Genomic DNA, 20638 nt, shown 5'->3' with positions numbered 1-20638 from the left:
TGCAAATGGCTCTATGCATCTGTTTTAGGAAAATTATTATGTAGCATATACCAAAGCAGCAGAATGGATCCATTGCTTTCAACCAATGAAAGTCGGACAGTACATGGTGATGTATTTGTTAGTTATATGGCAGTGGTTCAGATAAATTTTGGATGTCACCTTTAATGTCCACATAAAACTCGCTGATATCATCAGCTGTATTACAACTGTAAACCCCAGAGTGGGAAAACGTGGCTGACAGGATAACCAATGTCCTCATGGTGTGCTCTGATTGGAAGAAAACTCCATATTGAGGAAAGAGCTGAGTCCCATCCTTGTACCATTGGACCAGGGCAGTGGGCTCAGTTATCTCGCACTGGAGAATGATAGGTGAGCCTGCTTCAAATGACTTGGTCTTCTCAGTCTCAGGGACAGCTGTGAACATCACTGGTGAAGCTAGGAGTGTTTTCATTCATTCAAAGAAATGGGATTACTAGATTTGTAAACAGATTTTTTCTGCCATTGCTTTTTATGTTATGTGTCAGTTTACTAATAGATGAGGGGTATAATGATAGCAACAAAAAAAAAGATTTACATATGAATGATATGTTCCATTGTCCATTTGTTATTACGAACATGGCTTTTTATTATATGTTCCTGAAATATGTGGTGCATTTACATGGCAATTATAATGAACAGTAAAAGAAGTGAAAAATTCTTATGGTTTTGGACCCCTTAAATGGTTTGGTTTTAAAAAATAAAAGTGTGATTTGGGTATTTTTAGGGATCTGTTATTGAGCACAATCTACATTTTCAAATGAGGTTTTCAGTATTTGGTTATTTACATTTACTTGTTAAAGTTTTACATAAGGACAAGGCATTTAGTGGATGAAGCACTGTTTTACATGTTAGTGGTTTTGAGAAAGTATGTAGACTCAAAATCACCTGCAACATCCACCTTGAATGCTATACGATCATCGCCAGCTTCACAGCTATACATGCCCGAGTGTTTGAGCTCGGCTGATTGGATGATCAGTGCCCTCATGGTGCCCTCTGATTTGATGTCAAGTCCAGTCTCTTGAAGGAGTGGCACTCCGTCTTTGAACCAGGAAACTTGGGCAGCTGACTCAGAGATTTCACACTGAAGTATAATGGGGCAGCCAGCTTCAATTAACTTGTTTCTTGCCACCTCTGGAAGGGCTGAGAACCTTATGGGAGTAGCTATAGAAATTTTTAAGCTTTAGAAAAAAACTGACTGCTGAATCAAAATGGAAATATCTATTACTGTACAATGTTCATTTGGATTATCCCAAGCACCAGTCATGTTAGTCAAAGCGTAATACCTATTTGTAAATGAAGAAGTAATTGCATAGTTGTAAGATAACTTTAAAGGGGTAGAGTAGAAGGTTAGAGACAGGCCGGGTCTGGCAGGAGGGCAGGTAAACTTTATTAGGGAATATAAAAGCAAATTTGGACTAGAATTTATGTATAGTTAATATGTATTTAATTTATTTGAATGTCTAAGGTTGCTGGAAAATCACCTTGACTGTCCATCTTGAATGACACAGCATCATCAGGACTGCCACAGATGAAATGTCCAGTGTCAGAAAGCTCAGTTGATTCAACGATTAATTTCCTCACATTTCCTTCCGTTTGGATATTAAGTCCACGGTTTGAGAAGAGTTCTGTGCCATCTGTATACCAGCAAACCTGGCTTTCGGAGTCTGAAATCTCATATTTTGGAACAGTTGGAGAGTCTAATTCAACGGACCTGTTCCTCTCCATCTCTGAAAGTGGTTTGAACCTCGTAGATGAAGCTACATAGTTGTGAGTGGCATAAAGAAAAAATAATAACTTAATAGACAAAGAAATAAATCTAGAGGATGTTTTGTTTCAGAACCAATTCAATGTCAAGTAAAATCTAAATTAATTAGTGATAGTGATATCGTTTTTTTTTTTTTTTTTTTTTTTTTAAACAAGAATTATTTCAAGTTATAAAAAAAACACTAACTGCAGCACTGATCCTAACCTTAACTTTCTAATGTTTACATGAAATGATATAAATAATTGAGTAATTATGTGATAACTGTGTGACAAAGCTGTTTCACATATAAGCATTAGTGGTTTCCATTCATAAAATGTCACTACGTTGATAGAAAAAAAGCTTTTGAATCTATTGCAGAGTTTAGAATCAAGGAATCTGCAAATTACCTTCGATATCCACGATGAATGTGACTGCATCAGCCTCTGTCTTGCAGGTGTATGTTCCACTGTGAGATAATTCAGCTGACTGCACAGAGAGTTTTCTTATTGTACCTTCAGACTGAACCAAAACTCCAGCTTCAGATGACAGCTCATTTCCATCTTTGTACCAGCGTACATATGCAGCAGCATCCGAGACCTCACACTCCAATTCAAACGGCTCTCCGACTTTTGCAGATTTGTTCCTCTGAGCTTCAGTGACCGTGCAGAACATCACTGGTGGTGCTACGAATGTAGAGCGATACATTTTAATCGTTAGTCGTGTCCACGTAGAACATGTGTTAATTAAATCTATTGTTTCCCTAGAGAGATTATTAATCGTTGCTTAACATGGTTATTTGTCATATAAGAAACATTATGGTGCATTAAATGTCAATAAGAACATACAGGCAACAACCAATAAAACTAAGAGAAAATATATGAATTAATAAACTTAAGTTAAAAAGTTTATTTAAAGAAAACAGACAGTCAGACGATGATAGTGTGGATGTAATGTAACATTAATAGTGCAAGAGTAAATGATGAAAGCTTGTTAAAATTTAAAGATATTTAACAATGATGACAAAAAGGCAATAGAATACAATTTTTTTTTTTTTTTAAATTGAATGTAAAAAAGTTCTTAAGTAGCACTACTTGCGATATTGGGCAAGCGGTTTTAAAAAAAATGAAGTAGGCATTTAATTATCATGCAAATTACTGGAAACATCAATTTCCTATTTTCTTATTTGGTCCTTCAAATTAAAAGCCTTTTGATTTACTTAAGTGTCTAGTTCTGTGCAAAGTTAAAAGGTTTCTGCTTGAAATGGTAAACTCTTCATAGTGTGTTGTAGTGTGTAAAATGTGTTTTACTTACTAAAATGAGTTGTCGATTTTATTTTGTCCATTTTTAACATCGCCTGACTTTTATATGTTTGAAGTCAAACACATACCTCACACTTACTTAATCCATTTTCTTTCTGTTGCTACAAGTTTCTGAGCACATGCAGTAAAGCACATTTATATAACATAACTTGGATGAAAAAAAAAAGTGAAATTAAAAAAAAAAATTTGATTAAAAAAAAGAAAGAAAGAAATTTAACTTTAGATCGATTCAAATGAAGTGGTCAGCACAATGATTATTAGTGACCATTGCATGACTGAAGGGGTTAGTATTGTAATCAGATGGGTTGAGAAGTCAAAGATGACTGAAGAATCACCTGGTGGATCCACAGTACTCAGGATGTTGGTATCCTTTGTTTTGTAACTGTATCCTTCGGAGTCAGACAGCTCAGCTGATTTGATCCCTTCTGATCCAATCTCTTTTGATTGGACTACAGTAAGACACTCTTGAATTTGTTGTCGCTCTTGTCTGTTCCAGCAGACCTGAGCTGTAGAATGTATAGGCTCTTTTTGTCGGACACTTGCATTGTCTGCTTCATCGGATGTCATTTCATTCTTCTCGGTCTCAGTGAGCGCAGAACCTTCCAGCCATGCAGCTAAAGAGTTTAATTTAGCATGTTTTAATTAAAGCAGCTTTTGTTTGTAGGTGTGTTTTAAGTGCAAGAAGGTTACTTAAGTGCAGGAATGTCACTAGGAAACCAAAACATTTGTATGTTTAAATAATTGCAAAAAGCCATAACTTTACACTATAGTGAGGGTGAATACATTATGTTTTCTGCAATAGTATTATGACTGTTTAATATAAATTTGTAATGAAAAAAGATTGAATGTTTAATGAATTAAACTTTGTTTTTAGTGCGTTCAACATGGATTAAACTAGGTTTTAAATCACCTTTGACATACACCTTAAATTTTATGACATCATCCATTGCCTCACAGTTGTACACCCCTGTGTGACAGCGCTCTGCAGTCGGAACAACTAGCCTTCGTATGCAGTCCTCTGACTGGATCACTAATCCATTTTTCGTTTGGAGTTGTATTCCATCCTTTAACCAACAAACTGGGGCATCTGGGTCTGATATTTCACACTGTAGTACTAGAGGCATACCACTTTCAATGGTCTTAGTCCTGCCAGTCTCAGGGAGTGGTGCAAATTTTACTGGTTTAGGTGAAGGTGCTTCAGTTTTGGAGAGATAAAGTCATGTATTAAAATAAGTTATACATTCAAGAAGAGCATAGCTGTGCTGAATAAACTGTCCTTTCTTAATTAAAGAATATCTGAACAATACAGTCTTACTTGCTTTTATTGCTAATTAATAGTATGTTAGACACATAGTCTTAAGTCACCTTTTACTTTGTCTTGATACATCACAGATTGAGTCTTTGCCTCAGTTGTCAGCACCTCTTTGTGTGGTATCTTTGATAACTTGGCAAACTGTTCCTTTGTGGTCAGATTAGACATCATGCTTTTCCCATCTTGTTTCTGGATAACTGAAACATCTCCATGCCCAAAGATTTGGGCCTTCGTTTCAGTGACCTCACCCAAGTCTTTGAGACAGGCTGCTTCAAAGGCCTTCTCATCCACCATGTCTTGATGTGGTGAGATATTCATCTTTGTAACTAGAGTGTGTCAAGTTATATATAGAGAGATTTGTATTACTACTAAGGATAAATAAAACAATGACTAAGGCTGACATTTAAGTTGGAAATTGTTAGCTATGTCAGAGCAGATTGTTACTTTCAATTAGATATGTACTAGCTTTAAGAATATTTAATAAAAATAAAAAAAAATTAAAGACATATCTTTTTTAAAAGATGATTTCAAATACCATGGCATCAGTCACTGTTTATGGTTATGGACTTTTTTTTTTTTTTTTTTTTAAGATGTTTTTTGTTAGTGAATGTAATTTTTTAATGGATTAATTTGTTTAGGTGTTTTAAGTCAAGTTACTCAATTAAGCTAGTGAAAACCTGATAACCTATGGGGTTATGTTGGCAAGCCATGCAAATTATTATTATTTATTTACTTATTTGATTTTTTTTTTTTTTTTTTTACCAGCTTTTAAGTTATTTTGATTGAGTTAATGAATCAGAATGAAAAAAATGGCATTAAATTATGTTTAAAATGTTGGCAATGGGATGTACTTTGCTCTCATCATTACTTGCTGAATGATGGAGTTAACTACTTAAATCACCTTCACGATCCACCTTAAATGCTAAAACATCGTCATCCGTGCAAATTTCTTGTACTTTGAAGTAACGTCTGTCGTCTTCTTGAAAACTGCCAGCTGTTTCCTGTTTAACACATTGAGGTTGGTGTAGTTCATCCTTGTAGATGCAGCATGGGGCAGTGGCATCCAGTTTTGTATGCTGAACTTGTTTTAGACTACTTTCCTTAATGTTCTCCTTCACGAACACCTCAGGAACAGCTGTGAAACTCAAGCTTTGCTGAATGATGTTGCTCATTGTAAACTCAGGACAGTTTGTGAGGCTTAAACTTTCCTTATTGATCTCAGTCTTGTCCAACTTAGAAACTGTTGTTAAGCTCAAGCTCTCCTTAATGATCTCGCTTTTTGCGAAATCAGAACCATCTGTGAAGCTTAAGCTTTCTTTAGTGTTCTCAGTCTTTGCTGAATCAGGAACCGCTATGAAGCGCGAGCTTTCCTTGTGGCTCTTGCTTTTCGAGACATTAGAACTGTCTGTGAAGCTTAAGCTTTCTTTAGTGTTCTCAGTCTTGACCGAATCAGTATCTGCTATGAAGCTCGAGCTTTCCTTATGGCTCTTGCTTTTCGAGACATTAGAACTGTCTGTGAAGCTTAAGCTTTCTTTAGTGTTCTCAGTCTTGGCCGAATCAGGATCTGCTATGACGCTCAAGCTCTCCTTAATGAGCTCGCTTTTCGAGACATTAGAACCATCTATGAAGCTTAAGCTCTCAGTAGTGTTCTCGGTCATGGCAAAATCAGGAACTGCTGTGAAGCTCAAGCTTTCCTTAAGGCTCTTGCTTTTCGAGACATTAGAACCGTCTGTGAAGCTTAAGCTCTCTTTAGTGCTCTCGGTCTTGGCTGAATCAGGACACGCTATGAAGCTCAAGCTTTCCTTAAGGCTCTTGCTCTTTGAAAATTCAAGAAGTTCTGTGTAGCTTGAGCTTTCTTTAGTGCTCTCAGTCTCAGCCAAATCAGGAACTGCAGTGAAGCTCAAGCTTTCCTTAAGGATCCTGCTCTTTGTGTGCTTGGGAATGTCTGTAAAGCTTAAGCTTTCCTTGTTGACCTCTTTCTTGGCCAACTCAGGAATTGCTGTTCCCTGGGGGAGACCCAGGCTTTCCTTAACGATCTCTCTCTTTGCAAACTCAGAACTGTCCGTGACACCCAAGCTTTCCATAATGATGCTGGTCTTTGGGGATTCAGCTATAGTTGTATGATGTGCACAAAGAAAAGTTTCAGTGGGTTTCCACTTTCTTAATTAGAAGCTGATTAAATAGTTGTTCTCAATGACTGTTACTTTCAAGATTTATAACATAGAAGAGAAAAAATAAGAGAGACGACCATATGACAGAGTGGTCTAGAAACAAGTCACACAAATCAAGGCAACAAGTACAAAAAATATGCTTGCTAATTCTATATAGTTAGTTATTTGTTCTGCATCTTTCAGCATTTCATTCATTCATTCATTTAAACCATCGATTCAGTGTTTTATAGAGACATTATATAGACAATTCAAGACATTATGCTTGTTCTGATTAGCATTAAGGAACATTATTGAAGCAAATGGAAAGTTTTCTGTGATGTTGATGTACTGCAATTAAGAGTGAAATCTAAACAATTTACATGAACGTTAGCTGGGAAGAAAGGCAGACCAACTGGATGTTGGATTAAGATATGATAGCAGAGATTAGTTTGGGAAGCGCTTTCAAGAATGGGTAACCAAGATGCACGAATTCAGTCTCTTTAGGCACAGCCTTAAAAGGTTACACACCACCTTTGTTAATGGCACAGATGCACTGGGTTAAGTGTGCTTAGGGTGGAGTAGCAGTTGTATCACCTTTCATATCCACAGTGCACTGGACAGTGTCATCATAGGTCTCACCCTTGTACACTTCAGAGTGAGACTGCTCGGCTGTTAGGAAAGCCACAAAGAAAACAATAAGCTTTCTAGCTTCAATTAGGTCAATTCTCCTAGTTAAGAATGGCGTACAAATAATAGTGGTAAACCACCTTTGTCCACATTAAACTGGGTGTGATCATCTGACATCCTAGGAGATCTATTTGTCCCATTGTCTGGTGTCTTAGATGATTCCATGTTCAAAGTTCTTATAGGCACCCCCCACTTAATTTGAGGGTCAGGTTCAATTCCATCTTGCGATAGGATCTCTTCGTCATCTTTTACTCGGTAATTATATTCAGTGGAATCCAGGATTTTACATTCTTGTGCAATAGAGATGCTTAATCCAGTGCATTTGCTCTTTTCACCATCAGGGACATACGGCAGTTTCAAAGGTGGAGCTAAAGATGATCATTAATAAAGGAATACTTTATGCAGTTTTGGTGACTATTAATTCAACTTAAATGTTTAATGGCCATTAAAAGCCCGCGATATGCAAGTTTTATTGTGAAAACACACATAAAGACAGCTAAAACCTAAACAGAGCGAAAAGTTGTTAAATGCCACACTAAAGCATTAGTTCAGTTAGAGGCAAATATTTAAAAAATCACCTTCATCTTGTACATTAAATTGGATGACATCATCCTTTCTCAGAGATTCGTGCCATCCAGACTCAGAGGGCCGTGCTGCCTGTACAGAAAGCTTTCCCCTGGTATCCTCCATTTTCAAATGAGGTTGACTTTTAGAGAGGAGCTCTACTCCATCTTCATAGCAACACACCTTAGCTGGTGGGTCTGAGATCTCACAGTGTAGCTCTGTGGGGTAGTCTGCTTCAAACAGCTGGTTCTTCACAACCCCTGGGAAGGCTGAGAACTTCACCGGTGGAGCTTGTTGTGGAATATACATGACATTAATACCTCAAAACTTGACATTAATACCTCAAAAAGAATTTCCTAGACTGACTTATCTGTGATCTCTCAGACCTTCTGCCAAAAAGCAAGTTAAATATAGAATGCAACACATGTAACAATAGTATTAAACAGTTGCCCACAAGACAAGATGCATAGGTAAGAGGCATGTCCATAAAAGCAATGCTACGAGGCACAGACAGTTGCTTTCCATTAGTTTGCTTCTAGTTTCAAATATATGCAGCTTTTGGTTACTGGATGTACATGCATCTCAGAAATCCACAAATCACCTTTGATATCCACAGTGAACTGTACAGAGTCATTAGGCATGTTGCATCTGTAAATTCCAGAGTGGCTGGGTTCTGCTGAATGGACTACCAGCATCCTCAATGTGCCTTCTGCCTGTATGTCCCAGCCAGTGTCTGTGAGAATCTCTGTATCATCCTTATACCAGTGAACGTCTGCGATAGGATCTGATACCTCACAGCAGAGTTCAAAATAGCTGCCAGCTTCAATACATTTACTCTTCTCAACTTCCGGAACAGTTGAGAACCGCACTGGCACAGCTGCAGATGGTTATTCATGATAGAATAATCAAGATTTACATCAACATTAAAACAAACAACAAAAAAAACAACAGACAACATTTATGTTATAATGTGAGGACTGAAAAACTAATCTCTTCAAAAGGTACCATAAATAACTTAAGGTTTCATAGAATATCACTGAAGAGCTTCAAAGAAGAAACTACAAGATTCACCTTTGATCTCGACTGGAAACTCAATGATGTCATCTTTTGTTGTGCACCTGTACACACCAGAGTCGGACAGGGCTGCTGATTCAATAATTAATCTCCTTATGCAGCCTTCTGATTGGATGTCTACACTGGACTGCGAAAGAATTTGCTTCCCATCCTTGAACCAGTGGACTTGCCCAGTGGAGTCTGATATCTCGCACTGCAGAACAACGGCGCATCCTGCTTCAATGCACTTTCTCCTCTCAGTTTCCAGACCAGCTGAAAATCTCACTGGTGGCGCTATAGATATTTTAAGTCATTTTAATACTTTTGTGGAATTCACACCACTAGTATTTCATGTTAATGCTTTCATTTGAACAATTTTAGCAGACTATTTAAAAGTTTGACATTGAGGCAGGAGCTAAGACTGTGTTAGTGACTTAGCCGAACATTGTGCAGTTTATATAAAACAAACTAATCACCTTTGATTTCCACATTGAACTGGACAGCAGCACCCTTTGTCTTGCAGCTGTATACCCCAGAATGGAAAAAATCAGCCTTTTCAACTACCAGTGCCCTCTTAGTTCCATTAGACTGGAAGTCTAGTCCACTCTGTGGGAGGAGCTTTGCTTCATCTTTGTACCAGAAGACCTGGGCACTCGGATCTGAGAGCTCACATTGTAGTACAACTGGACAGCCAGCTTCAATAGACTTGCTTCTGTCCACCTCTGGAAGTGCTATGAACCTCACGGGTGGGGCTATGGTGTTTTGATCAGTGTTATTTATCATTTCAACACAGTTGTAAGGATGTTTCAGTGATTGCAGTTTTATATGTTGCCAGTTATAATTAATCCACACACTTGAACCACACGAAAACTCAAACAGCTCAACAAATGACGGCGCTTAGTAATTTTAATGGTGGTTTAAATAAAATTGATTTCCAACTTACCTTCAACTTCCACATTAAACCTGATGACATCATCAATGGCATCACAGCTGTAAACACCTGAATGGGAGAACTCAGCTGACTGGATGACAATTCTCCTCATTGTTCCTTCTGATTGGATGTGAAGACCTTCAACTGAGTGCAATTCAACTCCATTCTTATACCAGCGGACTGGTGCTTTGGGGTCTGAAAGCTCACAGTAGAGGACTATTGGATTGCCTACTTCCACAAACTTATTTCGGTCCATCTCGGATAGGGGAGTGAATTTAACCAGTGGAGCTGCATATCAAAAGGAACATGCATGCCATTTATAATAATTTCTAAATAAAGAATCTACAGTGGGGGAAATAAGTATTGAACTCGTCAACATTTTTTACAGTAAATATATTTCCAATGAGGCTATTCACATGAACTTTTCACCAGACTTTGGTATTAACTCAAGAAATCCACACATATAAACAAATCCAAACATTAAAGTCCATGAATAAAGTTATATGTAATAAAGCGGAATGACACAGGAAAAAAGTATTGAACACGGTATGACAACCAAAAAGTTCAATTTTGCTCTCGTCTGACCAGACTACACTCTCACAGTATTTCATAGGCTTGTCCAAATGAGTTGTAGCAAAGTTTAAAGCTTCGACGTGTCTTTTCTTTAGTAATGGAGTCTTGCGGGGTGAGCGTGCATAGAGGCCATAGCTGTGGAGTGCATTGCCTATTGTTTTCTCTGTGACGATGGCACCTGCTGCCTCCAAGTGTTTCTGGAGCTCTTTCTGAGTGGTCTTTCTGACTCCCTGGTCAGCTCCTTTGCGTGGCCGGTTGGTGATGGAGTGATGTTGCTTCCACTTGCGGATAATGGCCCCAATGGTGCTTACTGAAAGATTCAGAAGTTTTGAATTATGTCTGTATCCAGTTCCATCAATATGTTTCGCAACAATAAGGTTGTGAAGGTCTTGGGAGCGCTCTTTGCTTTTACCTATCATGAGATGTTTCTTGTATGACACCTTGGTAACTAAAAGCCTTTTTTTTTTTTTTTCCTTTTTTTTAATAACCCAGCTGATTTGCACAGATAGGAGGTTACTTTCTAACTATTTATGAATTTCAGCTGGTTCGTTGCCTTACCTTGTCATGGAGAACTGCTTTTTCTTAGCGTCTTCAATACTTTTTTCCTGTGTCATTCCACTTTATTGCACATAACTTTAATTATGGACTTTAATGTTGTGAATTCTTCATATTGTGGATTTCTTGAGTTAATACTGATGTCTGATGAAAATTTCATGTGAATAACCTCATTGGAAATATATTTACTGAAAAAAATGTTGACGCGTTCAATACTTATTTCCCCCACTGTATATCAGAGCCCCAGTATTAGCCCCAAGACACATGCAGGTGCTTACCTTGTATATATAATGCTGCTGAATCACGAATTCCATAGGCAATGAAGGTGATTTCAGCTCCATTGTCAGTGTTTTGTACCCCTCGAATTCGAAGTGATTGGTGTGTACGAGACCGTCTAATGAGAAAACGTTCATCTTCTTGAATTTGGTTGCCGTTCCAAAACCAAGTGCCTATGACTGAGGCAGACAGCTCAATGGAAAAACAGGCATCTTGGCCCTCGGGAACCAGTGCATCCTGTAGAGGTGCTTGTATTTTTGCTACTGGAACTGGAAAAGTCATAAGTATGAGTTTTCACTGTTTTGTTGTCACATATATGGATTGGACAGATTTACAAACCAAAGAATCTCTGTTAGTGAAATCTTAATTACAGAAAACTACTAGTCAAAAGTTGATATAGACAATATGCCAACAATTTCTGCTATAATTATTTTAATATAATGTTACCCAGATGAACTGCTCGAGGGAACTCCACATATCCGCTTCTTCCATACTTGTTGATACTACAGATGCGGAATCTGTAGTCAGCCTCACATGGAACACTGTCACCAAGAATTTCCACTGATGTCGCAGAGTCAGTGGTTAGGCACTGGAGCCACTCCTGAGAACCTATTTCCTGTCTCTCTAGAATGTAGCCTGAAGGTGGATTCTTCCGACAGTCCTGTGCTGGAACCCAGGACAGGAGCGCTGCATTTGCACGCTCTGTGTTTATCTGAACTCCCACAGGGCAGCTAGGTGGATGTTGTCTAACCGCTGAGAAAGAATGAAGAACATACAATAGTAAAATAATGTAAATCATTAGACTTTTTGTCTAAATGAATCCAGACAACCTTTGTAATGAATCAGTTTCGCTATCAGTTTGGCAGCAGGGCACACTTGCTGATCGATATTAAATAGATTGCACAACTACGTAATCTCCTAAGAACATTTTGCTATTGAATAGGATGCTCAGTGATGATCAGTGTGGCATGATCACATAATGTCAACTTTCCAACAAATGCTTTTTTCAAATTAGAGTGCTGCTACAGGTGATGCTGTTAACTGTAATTATAAGTTACATTAATCACTGATAGAATTATAGTGGGCCAGTCACCAGATAATGGGACTACAAAGAGCAGTAGGTATTTTTCCTGTTTTGGCTAGACATGCTACTTGCAGAGAAATAAAATATCTTGGGGGGAAAAAGCAACAGATATGGTGAGCTTTAAGGTTTGGTGTAAGGAGGCACTTCAGCTACCTGGTAAGTTATGACACTGATGACAAGTGAGTTGTGAACCATAATATTACAGTGTGCCAAATATGTATAATACGCACCAGCACTAATACCACAGACACATCCATGCACATTTACATATTCAAGCAATGCTTATTTTTGCTGTATCAAAAATGTATCATACTGAGGCACCACCATATTATATGTATGATTGCTCAGGTTTGTTATACCTTAGATAAAAATGCCGCTCAAAAATGTGATCCATCGTATAACTGGACTAAATATGAATTAATATGAATAATTCCTAACCTTTCACCCTCAGCTGAGATGATGTCTTTGATCTACCAACGTAGAAAATGACCATGCCAGAATCTTGAGGTGTAGTATTAACAAAGACCAAGATGTGAGTTCTGCCAAATGATTTGATGATGGTCTGATGTGTCTCCCTCAGCTCTGTCCCATCTTTGTACCAGTGAATGTCCATTTCCTCCTCTTCTACTTCCACACAGAAAGCAGCATTTTCCCCTTCCAGAACATCTACTTTTCTGGGCAGCTTTCTTATGATTGTACCTATGAAGAGGGCGAGATAGTGTAAATCAACAGTCTATTACAAATAAAAAAAAAAAATTCTAAAGATGTATCATGTTGTATTGAATCCCAGCTTTAAAATAGTTAAGATATTTACCTTTCACAGTTACCTCAGCTATGCTTCTTCCTCCATCTGGCATTTCACAGAGGTAGATCCCATCATCATCAACTCCCATGTCACGGATTGTGAGTCGGCGCTTTGTTCCCCACTCCTCCATCCCATATTTGGCCCCTGGCTGTAGCCTCCTGTCTTCTAAATACCATGTGATGGGCACAGAGTCCTCTGGTACTTCACACTCAAGGATGGCCAGGTCCTGCTCCCAGACTTCAAGATCATTGAGTGGTTGCTTGAATCTTACAGGTGGTTCTGATGTTGTCAAGAATAGATAAGAAATGTATTAATTCTAATATGTATGTATGTATTTATGTATATGAGTGTGTGTGTGTGTGTGTGTGTGTGTGTGTGTGTGTGTGTGTGTGTGTGTGTGTGTGTGTAATTCATTTTAATGAACTGTAATTAAATGAAACCATTTTGAGTAAAACACAGCATGTAAACTCTATGAAAAGACAAGCAGCGTCATTTAACTGTGCTATGAAAAGACCTTTACCACACTGTTGGATTAGATAGGAAATAAACTATACCTTATACCATCAGACAATATCAGACATTTGTAAATGAAAGAATCTAAACCACATAGCAGCCACTATGTATTTTTATGACTGTGTAGTCACACTAATCCCATCTCTTACACTAGTGTATGGTGGTACATGATGCATCAGATTATCTAATTACTGTATCACCATTCATTGCCAATAATGAATTCATTTATACTCCTTAGATGGTATCTAATTTATCTTAATATGGCTTGGTCATGGCTGTAAACATCCCAATGTGCATTCCAGGTGGTTAAACAAAATTAAAACTGTGTAGATTATTGAATTAATTTCTTGATGCTTCAAACTAGTGATCTGGGCAAACTATATATACACAGTACAATATATGCATACCTTTAACAAAAAGATGTACTGCACTCAGGGTTTGTCCTGCAGTGTTGGATGCAGCACAAACGTATACTCCATTATCCTGCTGTTTGCAGTAGAGTACTTTAAGTGTGAAGTATCCCTCTCTGTCTTCATATAGAAGATACCGCCTTCCAGACAAAATTATTCTTCCATCTTTTCTCCATATGATTTCTGGTTTGGGTTTTCCTGTCACATAGCAACGGAATTTTGCATGTTTTCCTTCTGTCACAGCAAACATTTTTACTTTGGCTGAAGTAGGCAGAGGGCCTTCTTTTAGACTTGTTACTACATGCCTACTGCTTCTCTGCTTTCCCTGATGTGCCTTCCAGTGGCCATTAGTATAACCATTGCGGTTTCCTTCATCTTCATGGCCAGGGCCAGCATCCACCAACAGCACGGCTCCAGCCAGACTTTCACCAAACTCATTTCTGGCTTTGCATGTGTACACTCCACCATCAGGTGCCCGGGTTTTGAAAATCTTTAACTGAAACCATCCTCCGTCCTGATAACCAACACTGAAATGTGTACTCTCAAAGATCTCATTTAGCTTCTTGCCATCCTTCTCCCACACCACCTCTGGCCTAGGTTTCCCCCACAGCTTACAGGAGAAGACAGCATCATCTCCTCTGCCCACTCGTGTAGACAGGGGTTTGATGAGAAAGCGGGGCTTGTTCTCTTCTCTCAGCTCCATCTCTTGAGCTTCGCCTTCAACTTTCAATGTTGCTGCAGCATATGTCTCCCCTATGCAGTTTTTAGCTTTGCATATGTACTGGCCACTGTCTTCTGCTGTCACCACAGGGATGATGAGGTTGTAAACATTGCCATCCTCAAACACGCGATATCTGCCTCCTGGATTGATTTTTTCATTGTTTCTCTCCCATATAACTGCTGGTCTGGGATCCCCACCAATCTGGCATTTAAGGACAGCATCAGTGCCGCTCTGCACCACCACAGGACGAGGGTAGGCCAGGAACCGGGGTGCTCCACCGAACACATCCATTTCTCTTCCCTTGCCAGCCTCAGAGTATCTGTAGCAGCTAGGTTTCTGAATCAAAACATGGGAAATCTGTTAGATTTATGAGCCAACTATTTGTATAATACATATATTTGTATAATTTGTATAATGTATAATCCCCCCAATAATCAGATGTGGCCAAATTATCCCTCCAGTGCTATTTTTGTATGCTGCTCTGCTGCACTCAATTATGCACCCCTACATATGTTGTTAGAATGACAAAAGCAGTCTAGCAGCGCTCGTCAATTTCAAAATGTTTGAAACGACCAATCAAATCATATCAAAAAGGACGGGGCTATGCTGTTCACAGAAGTCACGCGACGCTTCAGTTTTAATGGTGAAAGAGTGCGAGGTAAGCTGTAAGATGTAAGGGGGACAATCTGGCCATATCTGATTATTTGGGAGGACGTGTCCCCCTCAATGTCTATGGTGGTTACGGCCCTGTTTGCCAGTCCTGGCTCACGTGAGCAACCTCCGGGTACATGCGAAAATAAATTTTGCACAAAGTTAATTTGGTAGAAATGAACACAAATTGTTCTCTGAAATGCTTACATCCTCTTTTTCCCCAGACATGTCCTCTTTTTTTTGGAACCTAGAAAAGCATCCGGCCGGGATTTCTGAATTTCATTATGATGTGCTTATGGTCTAATGCTGTATTATGTGTGTGCATAGTTGCATTGCTTTAACCCCTCTCTGTAATTCCCGCCTTCTCGCACACCAATTGGTTCGATTATAAAAGGCTTGCAGCAACTATTGGCCAAATTTCTGCCTCTCAACCATTAGCCTACTCTCAGCGAACACGCAAGGGTAAAGCGCTGTTCTGTACGGCGTCAAACAGTTGCTTTACAATAGCAGCAAATGACAGCTGTCCTGAGTTGAAACAATGCCTACGGCCATATAAGGCCATTTTAAATTTCATGTTATCACAATGCTTTGTATTACATGGCCATTTAGTTGTGTAAATGATGGCAGATGGTACACTTGTGGCATCTGATATTTTATTTTATTCCATGGACATTCAAAAGAGTGAAAGAAAAAGTGTCAAATGTGAGCAGAGTGAAACCAAATTATATATATATATATATATATATATATATATATATATATATATATATATATATATATATATATATATATATATATATAGACAGAGAGAGAGAGATGTATAAGTGATGCTAATAGTGTGTCTTTTTCAGTGTATTAAAGTCTACATTCATAGTAACACTGTTTTGAACGCTATTAAGCTATGTCCAAATCCTTAGTCATCATACATCTAATAATTAGCTTGTATTGTGTTTGATGGCTGTTCAAGGAAGCAGTTAATTGCTTAAAATGTTTTGCCTTTCTGTTTGATTATTCCATGTAAAGCGTTCTTGTGACACCATTATTATTTATCGTTGCATGACTATATCGAAATATAGAGCATGAAAATATATATATAACTTTACTTAAAGTTGCCAAACTTATTCGTCCCCCCCCCCCCCCCCCCCGCCCACATGAGTGGGTGGTGCTACTGTATGCTTACTAGTGGCATTTAATGACGGAGGAACGGGATTGCATTTCACCATGGTATTTTGGTATTTACTCCCAGAACTTTCTAACACATTTACCCTGTGTGTGTGAGAAGCCAAAGCCAACAGTCTGGAGTTCAGCAGTTCTCATCACACATATCTAGCGCAGATGGTGCTGTAATTCAATGGGAAAGTGCTTTATATAGTCAGCCCTAAATAAAGACCCGCAAGAGGGCATGTGTCAGGTATCACAAAGAACACCCTATACATACACATGCACATACAAACACAGGTCTCACACACAGCACACAGATGCAGTACACAGCCCGAGAGAGAGTTGCAGTCAAAATATGCTTTGCCTTCATCACACCCTCTTGGCAGGCTCATTGAAGAATTCGCCCCCTAAATGTCATTGTCAAGATTAGTTTCATTTGTCATTTGTTTAAAAAAGGAAAAAATCTAACGAACAAACAAACACATGCACACACTATCCTAATGATGTATTCGCTCTAAATATCATCCAAGCTCCTGAGTTTCTAATGCAAGTTAAGCAATCTAGTTCTGAACTATTTTTCTAGATATAGTTCTGAACTAATGTCATCATTAAATTTTTATTGGTGATTCTCAAGTTTTATCATGCTCCATGACTGATCCTTATGTAAGATTTTTTTTTAAAAAAAAGAAGAAGAAGGTAGCAATCAGATTATTAGTCATTAATTGCCGTAGCTCATATTTTGTTTAAAACAACAACAAAAACTTTCTAACATTCTACCCATGAAACCCCAGCTCATGAATCTTGCCAGTTTGTTAAAATGTTGCTATCTTATGCCATTAGGAATTCACTTGCTATTGTTATTTTTATACATTGTGGTCATAAGTAAGTCAGTCTGGTGTGCATTTAGCAAACTTAATATAGCTATGTAAATATTATGATCATATCCAGTTATCCCCAAAATGAATACTTAAATGAATAATATAAATAACATAAATCATCAAACGTCAATCATCAGTCACATAATATTTTGAGAGATACAAACAAGAGGTTAACGATATGGATTAACCTCTTGTTTGTGTTTCTGATTTAATTAGACTGACCTCTGACCTGAGTGAAGCTTTATTTCACAAGCCTTCCAAAACCTACCTCTCCTCAGTCCTCAGGATTGATTGTAGAATTACATTGTGAATCCAGCCTCTGATTGTTCCAGTAAAATTGCAGGCCAGCTCCCCTGGATGCTTACTTCCTGCTGTATTTTCCTGTTTTTTTGGGGTAAATCCCTTCACGTTTCGATAAAAAGCAGACTCGGAGCTATTCGACAACAGTTTCTTGTAGTTGTCACCTGTCCATTTTGGGAATCGTTTGCCTACTCTGTACATGAATTAGAACAAGTTTCCTCGACAATATTGAACAGTCTCTTTCCGTACTCTACAGCAATCACACAACCTCTGTGGTGTTCAGCTCCGAGACACCCCAAGTGTCATTGTTCGTGGAACACCGTTAAATGCTTTTGCAGCTGCTGCTGTCCCCTAAAAATACCGGCAGCCCTGATGACAGCAGTGAAGATAAGTTAGGCCCTTCATTCACTTGCTAGTGGTGGCTAAATATAGATTGGATGGCTTGTCCAAAGTAGATTTCTTAGCTTACTTGAGACCTTGCAATAAAACCTAAGGAGAAGGACAGCGCCCCTGTAGGCGTCTTGATTATTTTCAAATGACCCTTTTTACATTATTGGAGAGGATTAACATTTTGCTTACCGTAGTGCTTTTGTTGGATATGATTAAGGCTACTGATTCTGTTGCACCGATTTCCTTTTAAAATACCGAAACTTAAACGTTAGAATGGTGAAATTTGCTGGGGACCTCCATGCATGTGCCACGTGGCCTATGAATATGATTGAAAGCATGAGGCATTAACCCTCAGCTGTTTAGAGGATCACATCTCTGTCTCACCATGAGCTTTAAAACTGTAGTCCTGGCAAAAGCACAGTTTGCACTAGCTGCTTTGTACAAACTTACAGGGATTAGTAGTGCCCTTTTTTGAAGCTTCAACATCCCCCCAGCTGCCGGAAAAGACATAAGCAAGTGCATCATGTCGTTCGTTTTCTTTTTTCAACATAGGTACATACACATACAGCATCACATTATCACCATTGAGCCTCTGTTTACATCATAAGGCTGTTAAGGTGGTCCATTTTCATTTATGTAATTAATTCAGAAAACTGTTAAATTGCATCGATTCTGCTGATACCTTCATTTCCTTATGTCCAAAGTCTTTTAAACATTTAAGTTGCTTTTGTTTCAGGTTGCTTTTATTTAATGTATTTATTGTTCTCCAGAGCATAAGACAGTCTCGACAATAACAACACCATGTTACACAGCATACACTAACTGTCAAGTGTTTCATTTGGCAAAGCCAAGCCTACACCCTTCATATCGACTTTGTGATACATTTAGCTCTCTAGGAATACAACTGTTTGGCATAGCCATAAAAGTTTCCATAAAGGTACTCTGTGATCATGTAAGCAATGTGATATAATTGCAAAAGTCAACAGATACTCATTTTCTCACACAGACCTCCAAATTTGATGGAATTTCCCTTATAAATTTTTGTCTGGGTCTAAGGACAAAAAAAGCGTAAGGTATCAATTTACTCCTGCTCTTAAAATTTAGAACCTGCAACCCTCACGTTAAGAGACAAATGGAAAGCTTTCATTTGAGTTTGTTTCTTTACACATGGCAAAAAAATTGAGCATGGATAAAAAGTTCTTATTCTGAGTACCGTTAATATGCATGGAGCTATATTGTACTGCAGTGTTTTGTAGTTAAGGTAAGCAATTTTGTCCTCATTGTAAATGCAATAGAATTCTGCCATCCTGTCCATGCTTACTCTCTCCCTCCCTCTGCTGGCGGAAAAAAAAAAAAACATCTTACAATCTCAAAAGATTGTAGTATTACAGTGTTTTCTTATTTATTGTTATTTTGTTTTTATCTATTCTTCTCTATGGTGCCAATCCCAATGTCTCTTTTGTAGTTGAACCCTGCATTTAAACATAAATAACTAGGCATGACGTTGCATATTTAATTTCAATTTTATTGAACATATACATATTACCACATATGAATAAATGCCATTCGCAACTATGGCCATTTAGTGAGTAATAAAGGCTACTGTAAGATGAGAAAGATTGGAAAGAGTAGTCACTGTACGCTGTACGTGCAGCCCTCTGTCTGACCAGCCTGGGCATGTCCCAAATATCCAGGCTTGGCTGCATTCCTGCTGCCACCCATTCTGACTGTCCTTCAGGCCATTTGTTTACAGCAAACAGTCTCTTCTCTGCCAATAGACGCAGCAGAAGCCTTTCCTCCTGTGCCTTGAATAAAGCTGACTGACTATTTTATATCCATAGAGTGATGGAGATGTGGAGCTACAGATGGTCGAGAAGAGAAAATATGCAGAACATTTCTACTTAACATATTTTATCAAGTGGTTTGCTCCCCACCGGGGAATAGCAATCAGCAGTCGAGCATGATCCCTGAACGAATGCCATTTCAAAATACTCCAACGGCTTGGACGCTTTGCAGAGAAATCAAGAGGTATGGCCACCATTAAACCATCGTTCACTCATTTTCAGTGCTTTATTTTCATCAAGTTTGCAGTGAAACTGGAGCCTAACCTGGGACCATTGGATGCTTGGCAGCAATAAACCTGAATGGGATACCAGTACCCCAGGCCCTGAAGCACCAGCCAACTCCTTTTCCATCATTCATTAAAGGTTGAAAAAAAAAATGCTAATGCATTGAATATTCAAACTTAGTCAAAGACAATGAAGCTCCAAAAGGATCCAAATTGTACTGTATATTACAAGAAGACATTATTTCTTACTAAAAGAGAAGTTTATACTTGTTACTATGGCTTTCAGTAAATAACATAACAAAGGGAATTATTACTTGCAATTACAACTAGCATGTTGTTGAGATCTGCACGGTTGTATATGCAGTTAGATTAATAAATGTCCTTAGTTACCTTTTCAATTTAATACAAATATTTCTGTAACATCAACATACATTAGTGTCAGTTTTAATATGGC

At 38.3% G+C, this 20638-nt stretch overlaps 1 protein-coding gene across 10 annotated transcripts in view; it reads right to left on the bottom strand.

The window, feature by feature from the left end:
- obsl1b (obscurin like cytoskeletal adaptor 1b) overlaps window positions 1–18057 on the bottom strand; it is a 41688-nt gene extending 23631 nt beyond the window's left edge. Inside the window, exons 1-21 of one of the 10 annotated variants that reach the window (XM_017469987.3) lie at window positions 17695–18057; window positions 14013–15072; window positions 13102–13371; window positions 12726–12986; window positions 11651–11956; window positions 11206–11472; window positions 9812–10087; window positions 9345–9620; window positions 8887–9162; window positions 8417–8692; window positions 7830–8105; window positions 7332–7619; window positions 7159–7233; window positions 5316–6524; window positions 4468–4740; window positions 4013–4297; window positions 3438–3716; window positions 2191–2466; window positions 1521–1796; window positions 925–1200; window positions 160–435 (exon numbers count right to left, since the gene is read on the bottom strand). In XM_017469987.3, the coding sequence (XP_017325476.2) occupies window positions 160–435; window positions 925–1200; window positions 1521–1796; window positions 2191–2466; window positions 3438–3716; window positions 4013–4297; window positions 4468–4740; window positions 5316–6524; window positions 7159–7233; window positions 7332–7619; window positions 7830–8105; window positions 8417–8692; window positions 8887–9162; window positions 9345–9620; window positions 9812–10087; window positions 11206–11472; window positions 11651–11956; window positions 12726–12986; window positions 13102–13371; window positions 14013–15027 (7012 nt within the window). In that variant the 5' untranslated portion in view covers window positions 15028–15072; window positions 17695–18057. The remainder of the gene's footprint in view (window positions 1–159; window positions 436–924; window positions 1201–1520; window positions 1797–2190; window positions 2467–3437; window positions 3717–4012; window positions 4298–4467; window positions 4741–5315; window positions 6525–7158; window positions 7234–7331; window positions 7620–7829; window positions 8106–8416; window positions 8693–8886; window positions 9163–9344; window positions 9621–9811; window positions 10088–11205; window positions 11473–11650; window positions 11957–12725; window positions 12987–13101; window positions 13372–14012; window positions 15073–17694) is intronic. The other 9 variants (XM_017469988.3, XM_047155859.2, XM_017469991.3 and 6 more) reach the window with 9 other exon arrangements.
- Between the last annotated feature and the right edge of the window lie 2581 nt (window positions 18058–20638).

Source organism: Ictalurus punctatus, chromosome 6 (assembly GCF_001660625.3).
Source record: "Ictalurus punctatus breed USDA103 chromosome 6, Coco_2.0, whole genome shotgun sequence".
In the NCBI taxonomy this organism is placed as follows: domain Eukaryota; kingdom Metazoa; phylum Chordata; class Actinopteri; order Siluriformes; family Ictaluridae; genus Ictalurus; species Ictalurus punctatus.
Note: the sequence above shows the minus strand (reverse complement) of the source record. Positions and strands in the feature narration are given on the sequence as shown.